This window comes from Acinonyx jubatus, chromosome C1 (genome assembly GCF_027475565.1).
Source record: "Acinonyx jubatus isolate Ajub_Pintada_27869175 chromosome C1, VMU_Ajub_asm_v1.0, whole genome shotgun sequence".
Lineage (NCBI taxonomy): Eukaryota > Metazoa > Chordata > Mammalia > Carnivora > Felidae > Acinonyx > Acinonyx jubatus.
The window spans coordinates 5,325,864-5,347,454 of record NC_069381.1 but is presented as its reverse complement, the minus strand read 5'-3'; the positions used below and the strand labels follow the sequence as shown (position 1 = coordinate 5,347,454).

At 46.9% G+C, this 21,591-nt stretch overlaps 1 protein-coding gene across 1 annotated transcript in view; it reads right to left on the bottom strand.

Annotated features, from left to right (window-relative positions):
• The window catches only part of PER3 (period circadian regulator 3), a 57,639-nt gene extending 36,312 nt beyond the window's left edge, over positions 1 to 21,327 (bottom strand). The window contains 12 exon segments of the mRNA XM_053216112.1: positions 4,162 to 4,318; positions 4,572 to 4,678; positions 6,236 to 6,314; positions 8,110 to 8,247; positions 10,542 to 10,547; positions 12,095 to 12,142; positions 16,754 to 16,756; positions 17,173 to 17,374; positions 18,580 to 18,695; positions 20,033 to 20,178; positions 20,603 to 20,988; positions 21,220 to 21,327. Coding sequence (XP_053072087.1) covers positions 4,162 to 4,318; positions 4,572 to 4,678; positions 6,236 to 6,314; positions 8,110 to 8,247; positions 10,542 to 10,547; positions 12,095 to 12,142; positions 16,754 to 16,756; positions 17,173 to 17,374; positions 18,580 to 18,695; positions 20,033 to 20,178; positions 20,603 to 20,781 — 1,181 coding nt within the window. The 5' untranslated portion in view covers positions 20,782 to 20,988; positions 21,220 to 21,327.
• Between the last annotated feature and the right edge of the window lie 264 nt (positions 21,328 to 21,591).

Below are 21,591 nucleotides of genomic sequence, written 5' to 3'. Positions count from 1 at the left end.
ATTAAGAAAAATTTTTTTAACGTTTTCAGGGGCAGAGAGAGAGGGAGACAGAATGGAAGCAGGCTCCAGGCTCCGAGCTGTCAGCACAGAGCCCGATGTGGGGCTCAAACCCACGAACCGTGAGATCATGACCTGAGCAGAAGCTGGATACTCAACCAACTAAGCTACCCAGGCACCCCATGTCTAAGGTGACCTTTAAACAGAATGTTCAAATAATAAATCTATACTTACACAAAGCAACTCTCTGACTTCAAACAGAAAATATAAAGCTAAAATTCCATTTATGGAGGCAGAGAAAATACTAAGAAACAAATGAGACATTAAGAGGCTTCTCTGGCTTGTCTAGAGCTCTAATCTTTCTTTCCACAATTGTGTCAGCACTGAATTTGTAGAAACCTAAAATCAGTGACGAGTAACCTCTCTACCTACCAAAGTATCTTCACCAGCTACTGGTTTCAAAATTCAACATTAACTGAATGACCTATGCTAGGAATTTTAAGACCCTAGGTCTGCTGAACAACATTTAATGTTTAACGTACCCAAGCACTTCAGTTATGTTATGAAGGTGGTTCTGCCACCCACCTATTGGTGAAAACGTGGCTGTCATGGTACCCTTAGTCTTGTTTTTACTAGAGCCTTTTAAAACTACTACCTGGACACAGCCAGGGGCAGAAATGCCAGCAGAAATCATCGCGAAGAAGGGAAGGAACTGACTTCTATGCAGGAACTGACTTCTGTGTATCTTTTATAACACACAGCAAGAATAACATTTTCTAAGCCCTTCCGACGCGCCAGCATCGGTGCTCAGCATCTGGCACCGTTCCAGATGCTCTAGCAAGTATTACGTCCTTCACCAGAGTTGAAAATTTGCCCGAGGTCACCTAGCTGGTGAAGTCTAAGCAGGTATTCACAAAGGGACCAGAGCCTGGGCTCCAGAGTGCACGTTTGCTACGGTGGTGTATTGCCTCTTGGTACCTGAGTAACTAAGGTACCACTGATACGATCTACTGAGTCAGGCAAGTATCCCCTGAGTCCTCCAAACCCTACAAAGCAGGAATCATCATGACGCCAGAGAGGTCTGGACCCTTGCCGAGTCACCTGACGCAGAAGCAGTAGTCAGGGTTCCAGTCGGCATGCCTGACTCCAAAGTCAACACGTTCCTTTTTCCATTCTGCCATAGCCACTGTTTCTCGCAACTTAAACACACAGCCCAATTCCCTAAAAACTGAGACGCTGTCCCAAAGACAGAAGTAATTATCCACAAACCACAGGATGTCGGCAGCATCAGTCAGGAAGAGCTCTGCCTCCGGAGACCACCTCCCTCTTTGTCCAGACCCCCCCCCCCCCCCCCACCGGCAACGTCGACTCCCTCGGTGCACAGACCGTGGATGGTGCCAACCAATGCCTATCAGCACAGCATCGCGCATGTGGTACGTAAATGGCAAACCATACTGGAACGCACAGCCTGGCGCACTGTATGCGACACTCCATTGGTCTGTTGCCTGTGCCTCCCACTGCCACACGAGCACTGTGGGGTGAGGCTCTCTGGTCGATTTTGTTCACCTCTCCAGTGGCTCCAACAGTGCCTGGCATGTACAAGCAGGAATACGTCAGTGAAGGGGCAGGCTGGTTGAATAAAGTACATCTGATTTGTGATCAATGCATCCGTCCACTATAAGCTTGAATACCTTCCAAAAATGTTTGGGTTTTATTATTCAAGTGAAATTCCGAAATGGAAATAGGGCAGACTGCTTTGTATTATGAGATTTACATATTCCTGTTGGTGAAACTTTCTACAAAGGGAAGTTGTATGTTCAATCACTAATCATGTAACTCAAGACGATTAATGTGGAGGCTGCAGAGACAGGGCCTTTGTGGGGCAGCGGCAAATGCCGGGCAGCACCAGGGACGGAAGGAAGGCACACGAGGAGTCAGGGAGAAAACCTGGTTATCGTCTGCATTTGCAACTTCCTCCCCTCAGTGACCTCTGCCAGGGTTACTCTTTCGCCAAACACGGATTTTAAGTGTAGAATGAGAGGAAACAGCACATAACCTGCCTGCCCACAGACAGTTAGGGTCCCTGCTAACTATCCACGTCCTGCTTCAACTGCCACACTCTCCAAAGCTCTGCTCACAGGTGACCGTGCCACCTCCATATCCTGGCTCTCCTGCTACACTAGGGGCCCTGTGATGGTACAGGGGATGTCTGTCTGGTTTACCATCTCGTTCTCAGGGTCTAGCATGATGTCTGACACAGCCAGGGATCCCTAAGCACTTGTTAAAATCATTTTATAAACACTATGGACAATTACCTTACAATTATATTACAAGATTAATACTTACTAGACTCTGAATACTTCCCTTACATAATTCTGAAAACTGAGATGCAGACACAGGTATAATATTTTTTTAATCTGCAGACGTGGGGAGCACTTGGGTATCAGTTAATAATAAAAAAACTGAAAGGACACGTGGGGCATCTGGGACGTGGCTCTGGCACTGACAGGGAGGGTACGTAGACCAGTAGACAGACAGATGTCTCATGAAAGCAATCATACCTGCCCTGGGGTTTCTCACAGTCATACTAAGCAACCACCTGCTTATTTTCATTTCCCCACAGGTTTTCCTACCGGAAAAAAAATGTCCTTTCTGACCAACGTGAATAACACTTACTGGGCAGTCATATTTCTTATCCTAATTATTACACTAGCTCCCTAGCACAAATTTGGTCTCATGAGTTAGGGCGGCATGGAGCCCACTTCTCTGCTTAGGGTTCCAGATCTGCTCCGCTGAGGGCCGAACCCAGACGTACACCGACGCAGGAGGACCTTGGGACCTCTTCCTGCCACGGCTAGGTGCCCTCTATTACAGTATGAAGACATGCCAAAGTAAGTCTTACCGGCAGACCTACTGCTCCCAGTTTTGCGCTCATGTGCACAAAGCTGTACAACAAAACACAGAAGACAGAATTAATTTCTCAATCTCAGCAGGATCCTGAAGAGTTCAGTATAATTTCCGTGCTTCAAAAACAAAGACTTCACAGTCTTTGTGAAGAGCCTACGGCCCAGCTGAGAAACTTGCAGGTCAGTTTTAAATTTTAAACCAAAAAGTCAAGAGGCTCGGAGTATTTTAGGGGACAGGAATGGCGGGCCAGGTTGTTTCAGGTCCATTTCACAAGGTCCTGTCACACGGACGAGCGGCAGCCATCAAAGAGGCTTGAGTCAGCCGTGCTGGGCAGGAAAATAAAAACTAAAAAGCATCGAATTTTTAAAAAAATGAAGATTTGAGGGGTGCCAGGGTGGCTCAGTGGGTTAAGCGTCTGACTCTTGATTTAGGCTCAAGTCATGATCTCGCAGTTCGTGAGTTCAAGCCCCACATCAGGCTCTGTGCTGACAGTGCAGAGCCTGCTTGGGATCCTCTGTCTCCCCCTCTCTCTCTGCCCCTCCCACACACACACTCTCTCTCTTAAAATAAATAAACTTAAAAAAAAAATTTGATAAAATGGACACAAATAAGTGGAATTTGACAGCAGAAGCTGATACAAAAAGTTTTACACACTCAGTAAAGAGAACTTTAAAATTCAGAAGAGAAAAAAAAAAAAACCTTTATCTCCCCATTACCTTACACATAGCCAAAATCTGTATTTTAATGTATTACCTTTCTTCTTCTTTTTCCTGTTTTACAATGTTTGTCTTTTGAACATGTTATGACCATATGGCATCAGCAATTTTGTATGCTGCTTTTTAAGTCTAATCTATTATCAATTTCTCATGTTATATAATCTTTGCAAAAATTTGTATTGACCAATAATACAACATGTCAAATATTCCAGAACTTTCTTAATGATGGGCATATAAGCTGCTCTAAGTCTGTCATTATGATTGAACAATGCTGCAAAAGATGTCTTTTCTTTGTAAAGCTTTTCTGTATTCAGGCATGTTCCCTTAGACTATTCCCATAAGGGAATCATGGGGTCAAAGTGGTAGAAATCTTTTAAGGCTCTTGACGTGTACTGCCACACTGTATTCCAAAAGCACTTTAAAAACATTCTGTGCTTTATTCGGTTTATGTGTCAATTGATTCAAAGGGTGTCAGTGGGTGGAAGAATATTATTTGGTAAAAAAAAGTCCTTCTATAAAACACCAACACTGACGGACTTACGTTCGAACTTTATGCCGACCGATGATGAAAGAAACCTTCTGGCTCCACGGGTTCACGAAGCTGGACCAGCTGGAGTCCAATATGACGTAATCTCCATTTTGGGTACGGAATCAAATGGGTGAGTGTTCAAAGGGAGGGTGGCCTGCATACTTCAAGACTAAATAAGAGAATACGACGAGATTAGAATTTATTTAACGCAGGTATTTATTGCAAATGGCTGTTCCCAGGCATTTAGTGAGGTTTTCAGAAATGTCCAAATAGAGAAGAAACTGTTTTGGCAGCTTCAACACACTGCTTACCTGTTGAAGGGTGAGCTGTAGTGATTAGACCTTAAGAGGAGCTCTAACATGAAATGAAATGGAGAGTCGGAGCAGATGAGCGGTTGCTCCTGTAAAGAAGCAGGCCCTCACCTTTTTGGTGTATGGCAACCATGAGAGGACGGTCTTCGGGGTGCACGTACGCCAAGATGGATGTCCCCAGCAGATCCTGAGGTAGGTAACCCGGCAGACACACCGCTCTGGGGACACACACAGCACGGGCAGCATGTTACACGCAGCAAGCAATTTTCATACTTTATACACTTTTAAAAATACTTTTTTACTTCTAAATACGAAAGAAAAAACAGGTACGCGGAAGATGTCATTACCGCATTTATAAGAGCAAACCACCCTAGTGCCCACGCTGGGGAAATGGTTACACAATCTAAGAAATGCTGGTCATCAGACAGAGTGCATCAAAATCACCCGCGGAACTTGCTACAAGACGATTCACAGGCTCACCACAGGCTAAGTCAGGGCTGCTGGGGTAAGACCAGGAATCCGCATTTTTAGCAAGTTCCTCGGGGGTCTCTGATGCCCCCCTCCTTAAAAAAAGTTTACAAAGATCACACCATAATGTAGAAAAATGTTTATGATGTCAAATGAATGGGGGGGGGCTACAAATTTACACGGCATGGTTAAGACTGTACATAAGCAATGTCGCCTAGAAGGTGATGACAGACAGACAACCAGCACGCAGAAACGTGGGTGGGATGCAGGTTCATGGGAAAGCTGTGAATTCAAAGTCTTCAGGATGACTTAGGAAGACCCGACCCCATAAATGTTTTCTGTGTGTACAAATGCACAAATACTTTCTCGTGCAATAAATGTAAACCGTTAAATATCTCCAGCTAAATGTTCTTACTTTCTACAGATGACATTATACGGAGTATTTCGCTGTTATTGTTTAGTTTCAGGCTGTCTACTATTAAATAAGCCTATTTTCAGATGTTAAGATTTTTTAAAAATCAAAACGAATAACTATCATAACCATGCCAGCTTTTCTGACTCTTTTGCTCTACGCTTACGTGTGCCGTGGTGCACCGATCCCCAGATTTTCACATTTTGTGAATAAGTAAAATTTAAAAATAAATGTGGGGGAAAACAGAGGGTACTCATCAGGGGATAACAATGTTTCTTTTTCCAAATCAATTTATTTAAAAAACAATAATAAGGAACAACTACTATCTACTATCACTCTTCTTTAAGACTCTTTTAATACCAAAAAAGTAGAAAGGACGTAAGTTCAAAATAAGTAATAATGTTTTAAATTAAATAAACTTACCTTTACCAAAAAAAGAAAAACAAAACCTGTTCTTATTTTTCCTTTGTTTCCCCCCTCACTTCAGACTAATAAACATTTCATCAAAGCCTGGTTGGGGAAGCCCTTGTCTGGTGGAAATCACTTTGGCACAGGAAGTAGGAGGCCAGAGTTTTGGTCCCATTTCAAACACATCACATACTATGTGGCCAGGTTCATTGTCCTCTTGTGTGAAATAGAACAATAATTAAGTCCTGACTTACCTAAAGCAGACTATTGTGAAATCAAACATAAATCTGAAATCAAATTTAAATCTGAGAAGTAGAATATGCTAACTACTTATATTAAAAATAAACTGCAAACTAACAGAAATCAAATGGGCAAATGGATAGATGTCTGTTACATAATGTAGAAGTATGTAAACATAACGTAAATGTTCTCACATTTTTCTCTATTTTCAGAAACAAATGTCTTTCAGGCCTAAAGAAGTACTTACCTTTCGTCTGTTTCAAGAAAAACACACCCTGGGGTGTGTGTTGTGGTAAAAATTCTTTTATCCATCGGGATTTGAGGAGCTATGAAAAACAGAAAGACTCACCTAAAGGCAAATATCTAATTAGTCATTTACTTAACTAACCACTTACATTAAAAAGGAAACAATATCTCTATATGAAATGATAGAAATGTCACTTAGGGCGCCTGGCTTTTAAGTAGCCAAAGCTATAGTTAAATTATAATTTTCATTAACTCCATTTTAATTAAGTCAAAATGCAATGCCTAATAAAGTTAATTTAATTTTCTTTCTTTCTTTTTTTAAGGCTTCCCACCCAGTGCAGAGCCCAATGCAGGGCTCAAACTCACGACCCTGAGATCAAAACCTGAGCTGAGATCAAGAATCAGAAGCTTAACTGACTGAGCCACTCAGGTGCCCCTAAAGTTAATTTAATTTATTTTTTTTAATGTTTATTCATTTTTGAGAGACAGAGCATGAGTGGGGGAGGGGCAGAGAGCGAGGGAGACACAGAATCCGAAGCAGGCTCCAGGCTCTGAGCTGTCAGCACAGAGCCCGACGCGGGGCTTAAACTAAGCACAAACCGTGAGATCAGGATCTGAGCCCAAGTTGAATGCTCAACTGACTGAGCCACCCAGGCGCCCTCCTAAAGTTAATTTTAAGTAATTTGTGTACACGAAAAGCTTACTCACCACAAAGAATCCAACAGTCAAAGCAAGGGGAAATTAAAGGTCAGGACTAGAAAGCACGGTTGTATTTGGTGGTTGTGTGTAACTGAGCACCCTGGATTTGGTGTTGGCGTGATTCGGAGATTTCAAATCTTTGTAATATAATTGGTGTGGCCAATTCTGCTGTAATTCATTTTGCAAGTGGAGTGATTTGAAATCACGCACAATTTCATTTGCAAGACACGAGAGGTGAACAGAGTCACCCACGAATACACAAACACACGCACACCCCTCAAATACCTATGGCTACCTCTGTGTGCTGTGTGTTACGAGCCATGACCGTCCACATCTGACTTCAGACAACCTTCCTTCCACCCCCCTCCTTCCACAGTAACTCAGGAGCCGCGGCAGGTGCCAACACCCACAGCCACAAGCCATCGCGGGGCTTTTTCAAGGTGAGGTGCCATATTTACTGCAGCGACTGTGTATTTCTTAACCATTTAATGTGTAAAACCGTTACTGTTTTTATTAGATTCGTGTCTTATTTTTAATGTGCAGTTAAGTGTTTTGAGTGTTGTGCCCCTAAAACCCATTTTTCCCATAAGCCCTGTGGTTTTGTGCATGTGTGTTTGGGGTTTATTTTGCACAGGACAGTAATTTTTAAGGAAGCAGATGTCAGGTTACAGCAGAGCAGACTGTAATTGCAAATAATAAATGTAAGCTACTTCCGTACTAATGCATGAATTTAGAAATGTAGTTCTGCCATCAGAAGATATAAACTATAGTTTTTACTCAAGGGATTTCAAAACACTTAAAAAACACAAATTCGTTTTTGTGATGTTTCTGTGCCACACTTTCTATGCTATTTCACACAGGGCAGAAGCAAAAGGCCATAGGACAGTCCCCAGTACAGAAAGGGTCAGAGGATCACATATCTGTGGCCAAGTCTGTGCTTAGACCCTTGGGCTGTGCTGCTGCCTTGAAGGAGATAAGCACGCAAGAAGTCAAGGGTAGTAAATACACATCAGGGAAGATCTGCTATATGCTACAGATGCCCACAGAGTTCGGGGCCAAGCTGAAGCCTTGAGAGCTCTTTTCTGGTTCCACAGCTCAGTAAACAGGCTTTCACGTGTTCCCACCTGGTGTGCTGACAGGTTACGTCTGATCTAAAAGCAGACACTCCGGACTCACCTTCATAACCAGAGCGAACTTTCTCCACCAGGGTGAGACAGCACAACTCAGGTTCCCGCTGGGTAGAGACATGTACGCGCATCAAATAGGGAATAATCCGGAATGGGTAGTAACGCTTCTCTTGCTCTCTGACTTCGCCTCCACTGAAAAGAATAAAAATGATGAGTGCCTGTCCTCACGCATTCAATTAGCCCAACGTGAAACCAGGCAGGAGAAATGTCTTATTGGTAATTTCTGAGACAGACAGATCAAGTCTAAAATGTTTAAACGTGTTTATTTGAAAGAGAAGAGAAACATTAGTTTATATTTTCAATACCCAAAGGCAATTATACTTATTCATTATTCAGAGATAAAGAGGTCTTATGGAAAGCTGCCCGCCTGGGTGGCTCAGTGGGTTAAGCATCTGACTTTTGGTTTTAGCTCAGGTCATGATCTCATGGTTTGTTGAGTTCGAACCCCACATCAGGTTCTGCGCTGACAGTGTGGCACCTCTGTCTCTCTCTTCTCTCTCTGCCCCTCCCCAGCTCTCTTTCTCTCAAAATAAAATAAACTTATAAAAAAAAAAAAAGAGGCTTTATGGAGAACCAGCTTAGTGAGTTAAAACTGGAACCAGCCATCCTGCGACTTTCCTTCTGACCGCCAAACCGTAACTTCCCAATGTGACTTCCCGCTTCTTCCAACAGGGACAGGTGTAACTACCTATCTTACCTCATGCGTCTAAACCAAGTACCACATGACAGAAAACGGGGTTCCTTGTGATCGTGCCCCCAAAGCCAGTTCTTCACCGTCCCTTCCTCTATCTCTCAGGGGACTGACTCAGTCTTACTGCTTTAGCCACACCTGATGGGTGCAGGGCCCTGTGTGCGGTTGAACACTCCTTACGTGCCTGCCTGAGCCGGAAAGCAGGGCTGCAACCTGCTGGCCAAGCCCCAACCCCCGCTGCGGGGCGCCTCCCTGGGTCGGTCGGGGCGGCTCGACTCCAAGACTGTCACCCTGTTTCACAGCTCCAGCTGCCCAGAGGACATTTCTCCTTGGATACGACGGTCCCCTTACTGTCCATGTGCCCACAACTGAATTCATACTCCCTTGTTTCTACCAGTCACATCCCCTCTCCCACCATCGTTTACATAGGTGTCAAACAGTCTGTAGTGGCCTAGAAGCTCCACATCCGTCCCTGGCCATGTGCACACGCACTCCCACCCCCACCTCGCTCATTCGCCTCTCTGCAGACTCCGGCACCTCCACCAGTGCCCCCACTCTCCACCACGAACCCGCTTCCGCCACTGAAAGAGGGTGGCCTTCCCCGGACCCTGAGCCACGAGCTGAGCCTGTGTCTCCCGCTCCCTCCGACTTCTGTGTGTGCATCTCCCAGGCCCACCCCGCCACGGGGTTTGCGATGCCCTGCGTGCGCAGGCGACCCGAGTCCCTGTCTCTAGCCCGGAATTCTCCCGCAACTCCAGACTCACGGACCCACGCCTGCTCAACACCACAGGTAGATTCCCAACAGGTAAGGCGAACCTAACTTGTACTCTTGCCCTCTGCTCCAGGAAGCTGCCTTCCTAGTCTCCTTTGCCCCCGCACACGGCGACTGGAGCCAAAGACTCTTGCGCCACCTCGACTCAGCCTCTATTTCACACCCCAACCTCGTCCGTGGATAAACTCCAGTAACTCTCCCATACAAATCTATCCACGATATCCAAGACACTTCCGCATCCCCTCCCCCCGTGCACCTGCTGCCTGTCGCGCCCACGCCATCCCCAGCACAGCGCCCAACGCGGTCCTTTTTTAACACCAATTACCAATTACCATCCTTCTGGAAGATGAAACTGAGAATGCCTAGAAGCCATGATAAGCCTAGCAACCTCCCCGCCCCCCACCATGCAGAGTTGGTCTCCGGATGGTGATGCCACTTCCCAGCACGAGGAGTGAAGGATCCTTGGAGAAACAACTGACTCCGTGTCTGAGGCAGGAAATGTCTGGGAAGAGGCTGGGTGGGACATCATCCCTGAAGCCAAGGAGGCTGTCACCGACCACAGGGGCGCCCTCACACGGCCCCAGAGCTAACCCGAAGGGGCTCCGGCTGGCCACAGACGGGACAATTTGAGCACCACAGACATTAATGGGAACCTTATCTTCTAGATCCCATTCTGAGATGCCAATGGAGGAAATGATGCACGACCTGAGATTCTGCTTCAGAATCATGGGGAGGGCGGGCTGAGGAGCAGGTGGTGGTAGAGATGACAGACCACTGGCCGTGGGTTAAAGTTATCGAGGCGGAATGGTAAGTGCGTACCGGTCCACTGTCCTTTCTCCTCTACTTCCCTTTATTTTGCAAATTCCAAAACTAAAGTTTTCAAATAAATGATAGACCTGAACAAAACGTTTCCTTCAGAAGTCAAAGCTCCCTGTTTCTTCCTGTCCTTCCTGCTCACCCCCTCCTGTGCTCCAGCAGCATTAGCTTCCTTGTCACTCCACCCACAGGCCAAGCATGCTCCGCCCCAGGGCCTTTGCACTTATCTGGAACACTCTTCTCTCAGAGAGGTGTGGCTCACTCTCTCACCTCCTTCAGACTCTGGCTCCAATCACGCTTCTCGTTAGAGAAGATTCCTTGACCCCCCTGAGAACACTAGTAATCTCTGTACTGCCCAGAATTCCCTTACTCGCTTGCACTGTTCTACACGGAACTTGCCACCAGCTGACACATACACAGGCACCTGTTTATTATTGGTCCCCCTACACACAGAATGTAAGGTCCATGAGGGCAAGAACTTTGTACCTGTAGCCTCGCCTGGCTCAGAGAAGGCACACGGGTATGTTTACTAATAAAACAAACACAAACAGCACTTACTATGTGGTAAGCACTGTTCTAAGCTCTTCATAAGAACTCCTCTGTAAAGGACTGAATGAACCAACACAGCCCTCCCTCCTGCACACCTTCCCCGGGGTATCGCTCCCCCAAGCACCGGAATACCATTAGCTCAAGTTCCCCCAACCCCACGGAGCGGCCGACTAATCCATTACAAGGCGTGTTCTCTTTAGTTTTCCACACGTCTGGAGCATTTAGGAACTTTAGTACTAATACTGGGAATCATAACATCGTTGAAACACGTTTTCTTTTTATTGACAAAGTAACAGGAACAAATTATGGTAAAAGTCACCAATGACTCCTACCAGAAATCAACTACTATTAAAATTTGGTCTGTTTTCTTCTGGTTCACTATGTCTGGACATTTTAAATCCTTCCCTTGAACAGATCTATCTTCCTTTAAAGTTATTGAAAATTTCAAAAATTCAGGGCACCTGACTGGCTCAGTCGGTAGAGCATGTGACTCCTGATCCCAGGGTTGTGAGTTCAAGCCCCACATGAGGCACAGAAATTTCAAAAATTAATTTTAAATGTGACCAAAGGACAAAAAGCAAAAAAAAAAAAAAAAAAAAAAAAAAAAAACCAAACCAAAACCAAAAACCAAAGAACCTAAAACAATGGCCATTTGACAGTTAACTTACTATCCAGTGGTTGAGAGAGAGAGAGAGAGAGAGAGAGAGAGAGAGAGAGACAATGCCCCTCCCTGCATCACTGGCTAACAAGAATCTTTTTGCCCTTTTTCCTGATTGCATTTTTATGTAGGTAGGCATTTTGTGAATGTATGTCTCTTCCCAATCAAAATACAAACTTCTTGGGGTGCCTGGATAGCTCAGCTGGTTAAGCATCTGACTCTTGATTTTGGCTCCGGTCATGATCTCAGGGTTGTGAGATCGAGCCCCGTGTTGAGTTCTGTGCTCGGCATGGAGCCTGCTGAGTTAGGATTCTCTCTCTCCCTCTCCCCCACTTGCTCTCTCTCTCTCACACTAAAAAAATAAACAAAATACAAACTTCTGATGGCAAGATCGGAGTCCTAGATGAATCCGGAAGAATCTAAAAAGTACCAAATAAAATCAGAACATAACCCACCATTCCCGGCCCCCACAAGCCCCGAGACTTAACGGATCCTGCAGAAAAAGGATTTCACCAGAGCGAATTCGTACTGAGATGCTGCGGGAAATAAAGACAAAGTGTTACTCACCCACTCCCAGAGCAACAGGGCAGAGCAGCCCCTCCTTGGTGAGACAAACTTGAACTATCCCCAGACAATAAATGATTCTTTCAAAGGAGATACTCTTGGGGCTCCTGGTGGCTGTTGATTGAGTGTCCGACTTCGGCTGAGGTTGTGATCTCAGAGTTTGTGAGTTCTAGCCCCACATCCGGCTCACTGCTTTCAGTGCAGAGCCTGCTTTGGATCCTCTATCCCCCTCTCCCTCTGCCCCTCCCATGTTCACGCATGCTCTTTCCCTCTCTCAAAAATAAACATTATTAAAAAAACAAAGGAGGAGATACTCTTGAGATGTAGTCACATCCAGGATCTTCCAGGGGCTTTCCTATTCTAGCAGTGGCTCTCAGACTGAGGGCACTGGACTGAGGTCTGTCCCTTACTGCTTCCTGGGGTGCATCCTCTATCGCTGAAACTGCCCATGCTCATCTCTCCGATATCACTGCAATAATCCGGTGACACATTTACTTTGGTGATAAAACTCTATTTCATTGTAATAGTCTGGACACACCTCACGGATTGTCGACGTCGACAACTTCCGGCATTTAGGTGTATGACACATACGTGTCTTTCACTTGTTTCTTGCCTGGAATAAAGTCCCCGAAGTCAGGGCCCTGGGCCAAGTGGTACGATCATCTGCCTCTCACTGTGTACTGTCCCACTGATCTACACAAGTTGGTCCAGTGTCTCTAAGGGCATTTTCTCACAATCCTCACGCCTGCCAATGATCGCACCAATTTTATTGCTCTCTGCATGAATTTTATTGGTTTGTGAAGTGGTAGTGCAGCAGCGTCTAAGTTTGCCTCGATCGAGGGGCTGAACCTTCTCCCCGGTGTTTGCTGACTATTTACGTCTCCTCTGCTTACAGCTCCTTGAATTTATCTTTTGGACATTCGCTCACTGGGGTGAAAAGTCCTTACTCATAGGAACAGAGGAAATGCTTAAAACCAAGATGTTTTAAAAAGATACACTGAAGGAGCACACACAGTGAGAGCTGTAAAGAACCAAAATACTGGGACTCCTGGGTGGCTCAGTCAGTTGAGCATTCGACTCTTGATTTCGGCTCAGGTTGTGATCCCGGGGTCGCGGATTTGAGCCCTGCGCTGGGCTCCGTGCTGAGTGTAGAGCCTGCTTAGGATTCTCTCTCTTTTCCTCTTCCTCTTCTCCCCTTGTGCTCCTTCTCTCTTCTCTAAAAAAGAGAGAGAGAGGAAACCAAAATACTGAAAATGGTCCAGATCTCTGCACTTCTGAGCAGAAGAATATAGGAAGAGTCAGAAAATGGGCTTTTGAATGATCAATGAAGATGTACTTGATTAAAAATACACACACACACACAAACTCCTTTTAAAAAGGCACAGATGAGGGGCGCCTGGGTGGCTCAGTCAGTTAAGCGTCCCGACTTCAGCTCAGGTCATGATCTTATACTCCGTGAGTTCAAGCCCCGTGTTGGGCTCTGTGCTGACAGCTTGGAGCCTGGAGCCTGCTTCGGATTCTGTGACTCCTCTCTCTGCCCCTCTGCCTCTCACTCTGTCTCTCTTTCAAAAATAAATAAACATTAAAAAAAATTTAAAACAAAAAAAAATAAAAAGGCACGGATGATCAAAGTATTAGAATTCAGAAAACTATTAAAGTTCCAGTCCTGGAATTCTGAAACCAGAACACTGTTCTCACAGCACGTCTGTGAGAAAGAACGAGAGCGGGGGCTGACCGGGTAGGCTTACTGAATTAATTCCTCTGAGACATGTTAACGGCCCTACCACAGAAACTACCTCAGCAAAGGCTCGGGTGAACTTACGGAGAAATTACAGCAAGATAAGCATGTTTCAAAAGTATCCCCAATTTTTTTGAGATGATTTCTATGAACAGGACTCATTCCTTAATGCCACTTTCGAATGCCCATTTTTGTGTGATTACAGATCTCATTTTATTTTTAATGTTTTATTTATTTGACAGAGATGGAGTGCAAGCGGGTGGGGGGGGCAGAGAGAGGGAGAGTGGGGGCGGAGAGAGAGAGAGAGAGAGAGAGAGAGAGAGAGAGAGAGAGAGAATCCCAAGCAGGCTCCACACTGTCAGCCTGGAGCCTGATGTGGGGGCTCAATCTAACGACCATGACCTGGACCGAAATCAGGAGTCGGGACACTTAACTGACTGAGCCACCTAGGCACACCCTCAGACCTCCTGTTTTAAAGTTACAGCCACAGGGACTCGGCAGTCAGGAGGGGCAGTGGTTCAGAGCACGGACTCTGGATTCACACCGCCAAGGAGAAACGTGGCCCCACGCTTACTGGCAGGGTGACCTCAGGTGAGTCACTTAGCTCTGTGTCTCCATGACTGTAGTGGCCAAGAAGGGGAGCGGCTCCCGGCATCAGGGGACAGAACTGACCACAGGCCACAGCTGCTGTCCCCGGGGCCCCGTATCCGATGTCCGCTCCCAGCCAGCGCCTGCACACAGAGCGAGACCGAGGCAGGACCAGTCCACGGAGACGCACGGCTCCTCCGGCGTGTGCCTGTGCCTTGGACTTGCCTTTGACTGCCTGGCCAAGCCTCCTCCTCCCCAGTCCTTGTTCCCGCTCTTTCCACGGGTGTCAGAGGAGCGCTGTGGGCTGAGGGCAGCGCTCCCCTCCTCCCACGCCCTCCCCCAGCGAGTCTCTTACACAGCTGACCCCGCCCTGACGTTTGCTTTCCAGCAGACCCAAACTAACAGTTAGCTTACCTGTCAAGTGAGGACAATGACCGTGTCTACGCCTCATAAGGTTTTTGTGGAGATTAAATTAGTTAACCCACTGAAACATGAAGAAGAGTCCCTTTCCATAGATGGTAGCAATGAGGATGATCCCCTCATGCTGCGGAACATTCCACATACCTGCTGCCTTCCCCACCATGGGCGAGCTTGCGTCTCCCGGCAGCCCTGTGTCAGTTAACAGGCTGCCAGGAAACTAGCATTTCACGGGGAGAAGCTAGCCGGCCTCCACAGTTCACGAAGGGACAGGACTCAATTTAAAGCTCAGACCTTCTGATTCTTTGCTTAAAATTCTTTACACACGGGAAATACTGGAACTCTACCAGAGGGCAGATTTGTTTGCACTACGTATATGGAACACCAGGCACCTGAACGTAACTGCATTCTCTAGGGGTCACATAGGACACAGAGCCCAACTGTAGGATCTCAGGTAGTAGATGTGAGCCCGTTATCACTTCCACACCTTGGCTGTCACAGTGAATTCTTGCTTTTGGAAGTGTGCGCTGAAGGAACAGTGGTCAGAGCCTTCTGTGAGGGCCGCGCGACAAACCAAAGTGGGGATGTGCTCAGAGGCCAGGCCAAAAGCTGACGACAGCTCAGTTGATAGCTTCCTCTGTCCCCTTAACGTTCCAGGAGATCCAGGAGGGGACAGGAGGCAGCAACACAGGCCCAGCCCAGAAATGGCTCAAGAAGGGTTGGAATCGCTTGGGCGTGTGAGGCAAAGCACCGTGTGGCTAGTCACTGAGACGGGCACCGTCTCTCCATGGAGGAAGCCAACTTTTAGATCCAAAAGACGATTTCAGGGCATATTCATGTTTTCAACGGAGGGGAAACATCACAGCAGCAAGTATTACGCAAAGATAACATGGTTGAAAAGAACAGAGACTGGAGAGGCCAGTTGGAGGAGTGGCATCGGTAAGTGGGAGGACTGGCACACAGTGCCCTACACCTGCTCTGTTCACAGCTGTGTGTCAACACCCTGCATCCTCCCGGCCCACAGTGTTTGCTGAATACATGTTCGCGGAGTGGGTGAATGACCACTAAAAGCAGAGAAACAAAGGTGGACAATTAAAGGTTGAAAATACGTGTTCACGAAAGAGGAACAGAAATGAAATCCACATTTTCGAGTGACAGGAAATGAGGAAGACAGGTGTGCGTCCTGAAGCTTATACAAACTGTACACAAAAGATGGGGCAAAGGTCTGTCACTGGAAAAAGGAGCCTGTAAGTGCAAGACTGTTCTCCACTAGACCACGTATGCACTAAAAAATCGGAATGGGCACGGAGTCCTAGATTTGCAAGATGAGAACGTTCTGGACGTGTGTTTCACAACCATGCCAACGTACCTAATGCTATGAAACTGCACACTTAAAAATGGTAAGATGGTAAATTTTGCTATTTTTTTTTTACCATGATAAATCAGATTTAAATTAAAAAAAATGGAGAAAAAGGCTTGGAATCAAGAGGAAAAAGTTGATCTATATACCACGCTCTTTGAGATACACTAACAAAGGATATGAAATAAGTAATAACGGGTGGCTGTAAAAAGAAGTAACGACTTATTTTAAAAAGCACACAGGACTGAATGCCACAGAGGAAACTGTGAACAGGCATCCCAGGTTCAGGCAAATAAGCATTTCAGAAGGAAAACAAAGCAATGAGATTTGTGAACTTTTAGGGGGAAGCAAAACTAGAATGGGAGCCGACCATGAGAAGTTTATCTCCAAACAAAGCAAAGAAATAATGAAGTCAATTTAAGAGGAAAAAACATTTAATTTTATTAACTTAGAGGGAACAGAGTCTTCATAACAATTAACCTGCTATTGAGTTACGCAGGCTATCACACCATGTGTATGATATATAACCTATGTAGTTAATCAACTTGACTAAATGACAGCGTATTGATTGGAACTTTTTGTCATGAGAAGCATTTAAAGTGCTGTTTTCGTCACTTTGACTTTTTATTTACTTTTTAATTTTTTTTTAAGTTTTACTTATTTTTAGTAATCCCTATGCCTAACGTGGGCCTTGAACTCACGACCCTGAGATTAAGAGTTGTGTGCTCCTCTTACAGAGTCAGCCAGGCACTCCACATTCTGACTTTTTAAAATAAAGAGGTAAGAAAAACCATACAGTTTGCAGATTCAAAATAATGTGTCAATTTTGGTCCTATCTCTCAAAGAATGAAACTGATCTTTACGAGGCAAGATAAACATCTGAGCATCGGTCCCGTTACCTCTTTGGGTCCAGCTGTTCCAGAAGGGAAGCTGAGCGTGGACAGTGTGTGCACAGAACACCCTCACATCTTGAGGGGCGAGCAGTTCAACAAAGTGCGAGGACTCCAAGAAATCGTTCTTACAGTTCAGGATCGAAGTGGCCTGTTCAGAAACGTGCACTAACCTTCCAGACAGAAATGAAAACACTGCCACAAAGGTATCCTATAAAAAACATTGGAGATGAATGCCAACACTGAGATCCTTGCAGCAATGTTCCCTGAAAGCTAAACTTCTAGACTTCTAACGTGATCAAAAGCTTAAAACACGCACACATGTCCCACAATGGCCGTGTAATTCTCCAATATACAGCTTAGCCATCACCGTAGAACCTGCATTTTACCTCCTGAAGGTCTGATTTCTATACCAAAGGATACACCAGCTCCTCCTATGTCTACTAAGCGTGCATGTGGCGCGTCTGCTTCTGACTCCTTCTCGTTTGCAAACCAGGGGGACTGTCCTCTCTTCACCAACGCAGAACTCTAGGCTTTAGGACCAGGCTCGAGATTCCCCTCCCTCGAGACACCGTCAGTAGAGAAGAATAACTTCTCTGATTTGTCCCATCGGACATCTGGAACGTTTATAACGGGCCACGGTTTGTGTCTGCAATTCTAGCACCGGCATGCCTTCCTGTCTGGCTTTATTTTGGAGATCTTAAAGGGGAAATGTTTTCTTAAACTTTTCAGTGTGTCTCACATCTCGGCCACACCCGCAGCAGTACCATAAACACCTCGGTCAGTGAAACAAAAGCTACTGTGGTTTTAGCACAGCTCATGTTCTGACAGGACAAAATTGTTACGTTACAATCGCGCTGAAGTCTAAACATGACTTGAATTAAAAATTAAGTAATCTCCATCGCGTCAGTAAAGGATGCAAGTGAATTACTCAGTCAACATGAAGAGATTCAAAACAGATACACTAAATGTCTCTTCCAAAACGTTACCCAAAAAATGACAGCATCTCAACTGACCTGTTCTATAAAATCCAGCTGTTACAACTTAACGTAGTAGGTATTGGAACTAAGAATGTTATAAATACAAATTAACAATTCGGGGCTTAGAATAAAATGAGGGCAACCGCTCTGCAGTTTATTTTTTTTCCTCTTAATTCCAGAAAACTCAGGGAAGCTCAGGATGTTGGGGCACCTGAGAACCAAAGCACAGAGAACCACTGCTCGCGTGCTGCCTCCTGGTTTTAGGTCCGTGCTCTGGCGAGGGCCGTATGCTACACAACACCTCCATGGTAATCTGCTTCTAGCCTCAAATCGTGGTTTCTGCAACTCCAAGTTATTAGGTCTAAAAATCTACATCTAGATAAAGTCGTCAGGAAAAATCACCCTGGTTGATACGGCAAAACTTGGGAATCCTTACTGTGTTTTTGGAAGCGTGTTCTGAAGCAACCGTGCTCAGTTCCTCAAGACTGTACGTGGTCACATCTGCTCGAGGTGCTCCATCTGGACGGAGAATCTGGAAAAACTCACTGTTTGCTAAGAAACACAAGAAAATAAAGAGGCAGTCCAGTGACAACAGTATCTTCAGGAAGGAAGTTTCACTACCGTTCAAGTTGGCTCGTTTTTCAGGATGAGGACACCTCAGCGTGTTTTCCTCAAAACCACAGCATCATCTGCACCTAAAATACTGACAGTTGTACAAACCTAAGCCTTGGAGTTTCAGGATTTTTTGATGTTCCGCATTGCGAGGAGCAGGACCCATTGAAGGTACTAAAACCAAAAATTTCGAACACATACATGTGACATGTTTATGGCAGAAACATTACTTCAGTACTCAAGAACTGTGTGTCCTACACAAAGTCGCAGAGATTTATGCTAATGAAAATGTGTACTTTATGAAATCCCTGCAAACGAAAAGTCAGAGATAAAAAGGAAAAGGTGTTTGTTAATTGTTCATTTTTAATTTGGTAGATTCCTGATATATCGTGAAGGCACCAGAACAGTATGTGGATGACAGCGAATGGGGAATTGCATTTTCTCAAATGTATTTTTTTCCCAATAACCTTAGAAGACAATGATTTTTTTTTAATGTTTCACAGAAAGTAATGTTAACTTTTATTTATTATCGAGAGACAGAGAGAGAGCATGAGCATGGGAGGGGCAGAAAGGGGAGGAGACACAGAATCTGAAGCAAGCTCCAGGCTCCGAGCTATCAGCACAGACAGAGCCTGATGCGGGGCTCAAACCCACAAACCGCGAGAGCATGATCTGAGCCGAAGTCAGATGCTGGACCGACTGAGCCACCCAGACACCCCAGAAGACAATGATTCTTTAAAAAGCGAGTCCTCAGGGGCGCCTGGGTGGCTCAGTCAGTTCAGCGTCCGACTTCGGCTCAAGTCATGGTTTCACGGTTTGAGGGTTCGAGCCCCACATCAGGCTCTGTGCTGACAGCTCGGAGCCTGGAGCTGGCTTCCGATTCTGTGTGTCTCCCTCTCTGCCCCTCCCCTGCTCATGCTCTGTCTCTCTCATTCTCTCAAAAATAAATTAACATTAAAAAACATCTTTTTTAAAGTGAGTCTTTAAAATGTGCCCAAGTGTACTCTCCTGCAGCAAATCACAAAATATGGCACGGGCACTAAACAGCAGTTCCTAAACCATTACACAAAAAAGGTTCCTTCTCCTGATGTTCCTAATTTGCATACCTACCACGCTACTAGAATCAGTGTAGACTTCCTCCTCACCCATCCAGCACCATAAAAAGCTCAAAACGTTTCAGGGACTAGAACCACACTGACAACTCTTCCTGCTCGGCTGAGGTTTACGAGCAAAATGATGTACTTGCACCACTGGACTTTCCCTCCGGCTCGTTTTACCTTGCACACTGTGTACACAACGAAGGGCATAGTTGAGGGCGTCTAGAGTGCTCGGCTTATTGGGTCTCTCTGATGGGAAATATTTTTTCATTTCTTGGACAACCATTATAAGCTCTTCGGAAACTCTGTTTCGATCTTGCCGTTCCCTGGAAGATTAAAAAACAAAACTCAACTCACGCTTTGGAGGACAAGAACAGCCAAAGTTAGTCCACTGCAGGGCATGCGAGGTGCCCAGCAACTTTCTAAGTGCTCACCACTGATCAACTCATTTAGTTCATGGGTCTGTTTCTGGATTGACAGGTGTGGGATCCCAGCCCAAGAAACAAGGGGTGATCATCAAACATTCTCTGTTCTTTCTCATTCCCACTTGAGCCCCCACTCCAGCTAAATCCTTAACCACTCCTTCCGTACGTGTGGTTCTCTTCGGGAATTCTTCAGTTTCCCAACGTATTTCATCCGGAGTCGTCCAGTATCCCCCTAAACCTTCTCCTAGGCTCACAAACAAAGGAATACAAGGGTTTCAGCCCTCCTTCCCCGAGGAACAACGACGCAAGAATCACGGTGTGTCACCTGTTGCTGCTCTCCGCGCGTGGGCTCTGCAGGTGGTACTTCTGGCTCCACATCTCCTCGTGTCCTTTCCCCAGGGCCTCAGGGTCGCAGGCCCGTGTTCCTTCAAGTTCCGGAGGCCCGGTCTCCCTGGAGTCCAGAGACTTATGGCTGGACCTTTCCAGATCTTCACAGGGGTCCATCTTTTGCGGGGCAGCCCTCAGTCCGTTGCCTGCCGCTCACTCTGCGGGCAGCGGCAGACCTGGATTCCCCATCTCGGCGCGTGCGGTCGCCGCAGGGAAAGCTCCAAGTCACCGGGAGCCGGCGGCCACCGACCCCCGCTCACCTGGAGGAAGTCTTCTCTGCGGGGTCTCCATGCAGTCTCCGACGGCCCCGCTCCAGGAGGCAGCCTGGGGCGACACAGGGCACGAGTGTCCAGGGAAACGGGCGGCCTGCTGCGGGAGCCGGACTGCGAGCCGGCCCCGCGGCGCCGACGGCTCCGCAGAAACCGGACCCGGGCAGGGAAACTTCCCGCGCAAAGTTGCGGACCCCCAGGTTCCCGGCCCGGCACCGCCCGGCCGCCGGCCCAACGGCACAGGGCGGCCTCGGGGGAGACCTCCCGGCCCCGGCAGAGGGCTCACCTGCTGCCGCAGCCACTGCCGCCGCCGCTCCCCCGCGCGGGGCCGGGCCGCGAACCGTCCCGAGGCCCGCCGCGCGCCCCCTGCGCGCCACGTGACGCGGCCCCGCCCCCCAGCCGCGCGATTGGCCGCCGCGGCCAGCTGTGCGGGCCTCCATTGGCCCGGGGGCGGGGCCTCGGCCGGGGCCCGGGTTGCATAACCTGAAGCGAGTGGGCGGGGAAAAGGCGCCGACGCCCTTTACGTAACGCCGGTGTTCGGGTGGTGGGCGGTGCGCGGCCAATCCGGAAGGCGGGCGCGTAGACAGCGGGGGAGGGGCCCTCAGAGGGTGGAGCCCGGGCCGGGAGAGTCGAGAGCTCCGCCCCTTTCACGGCACCG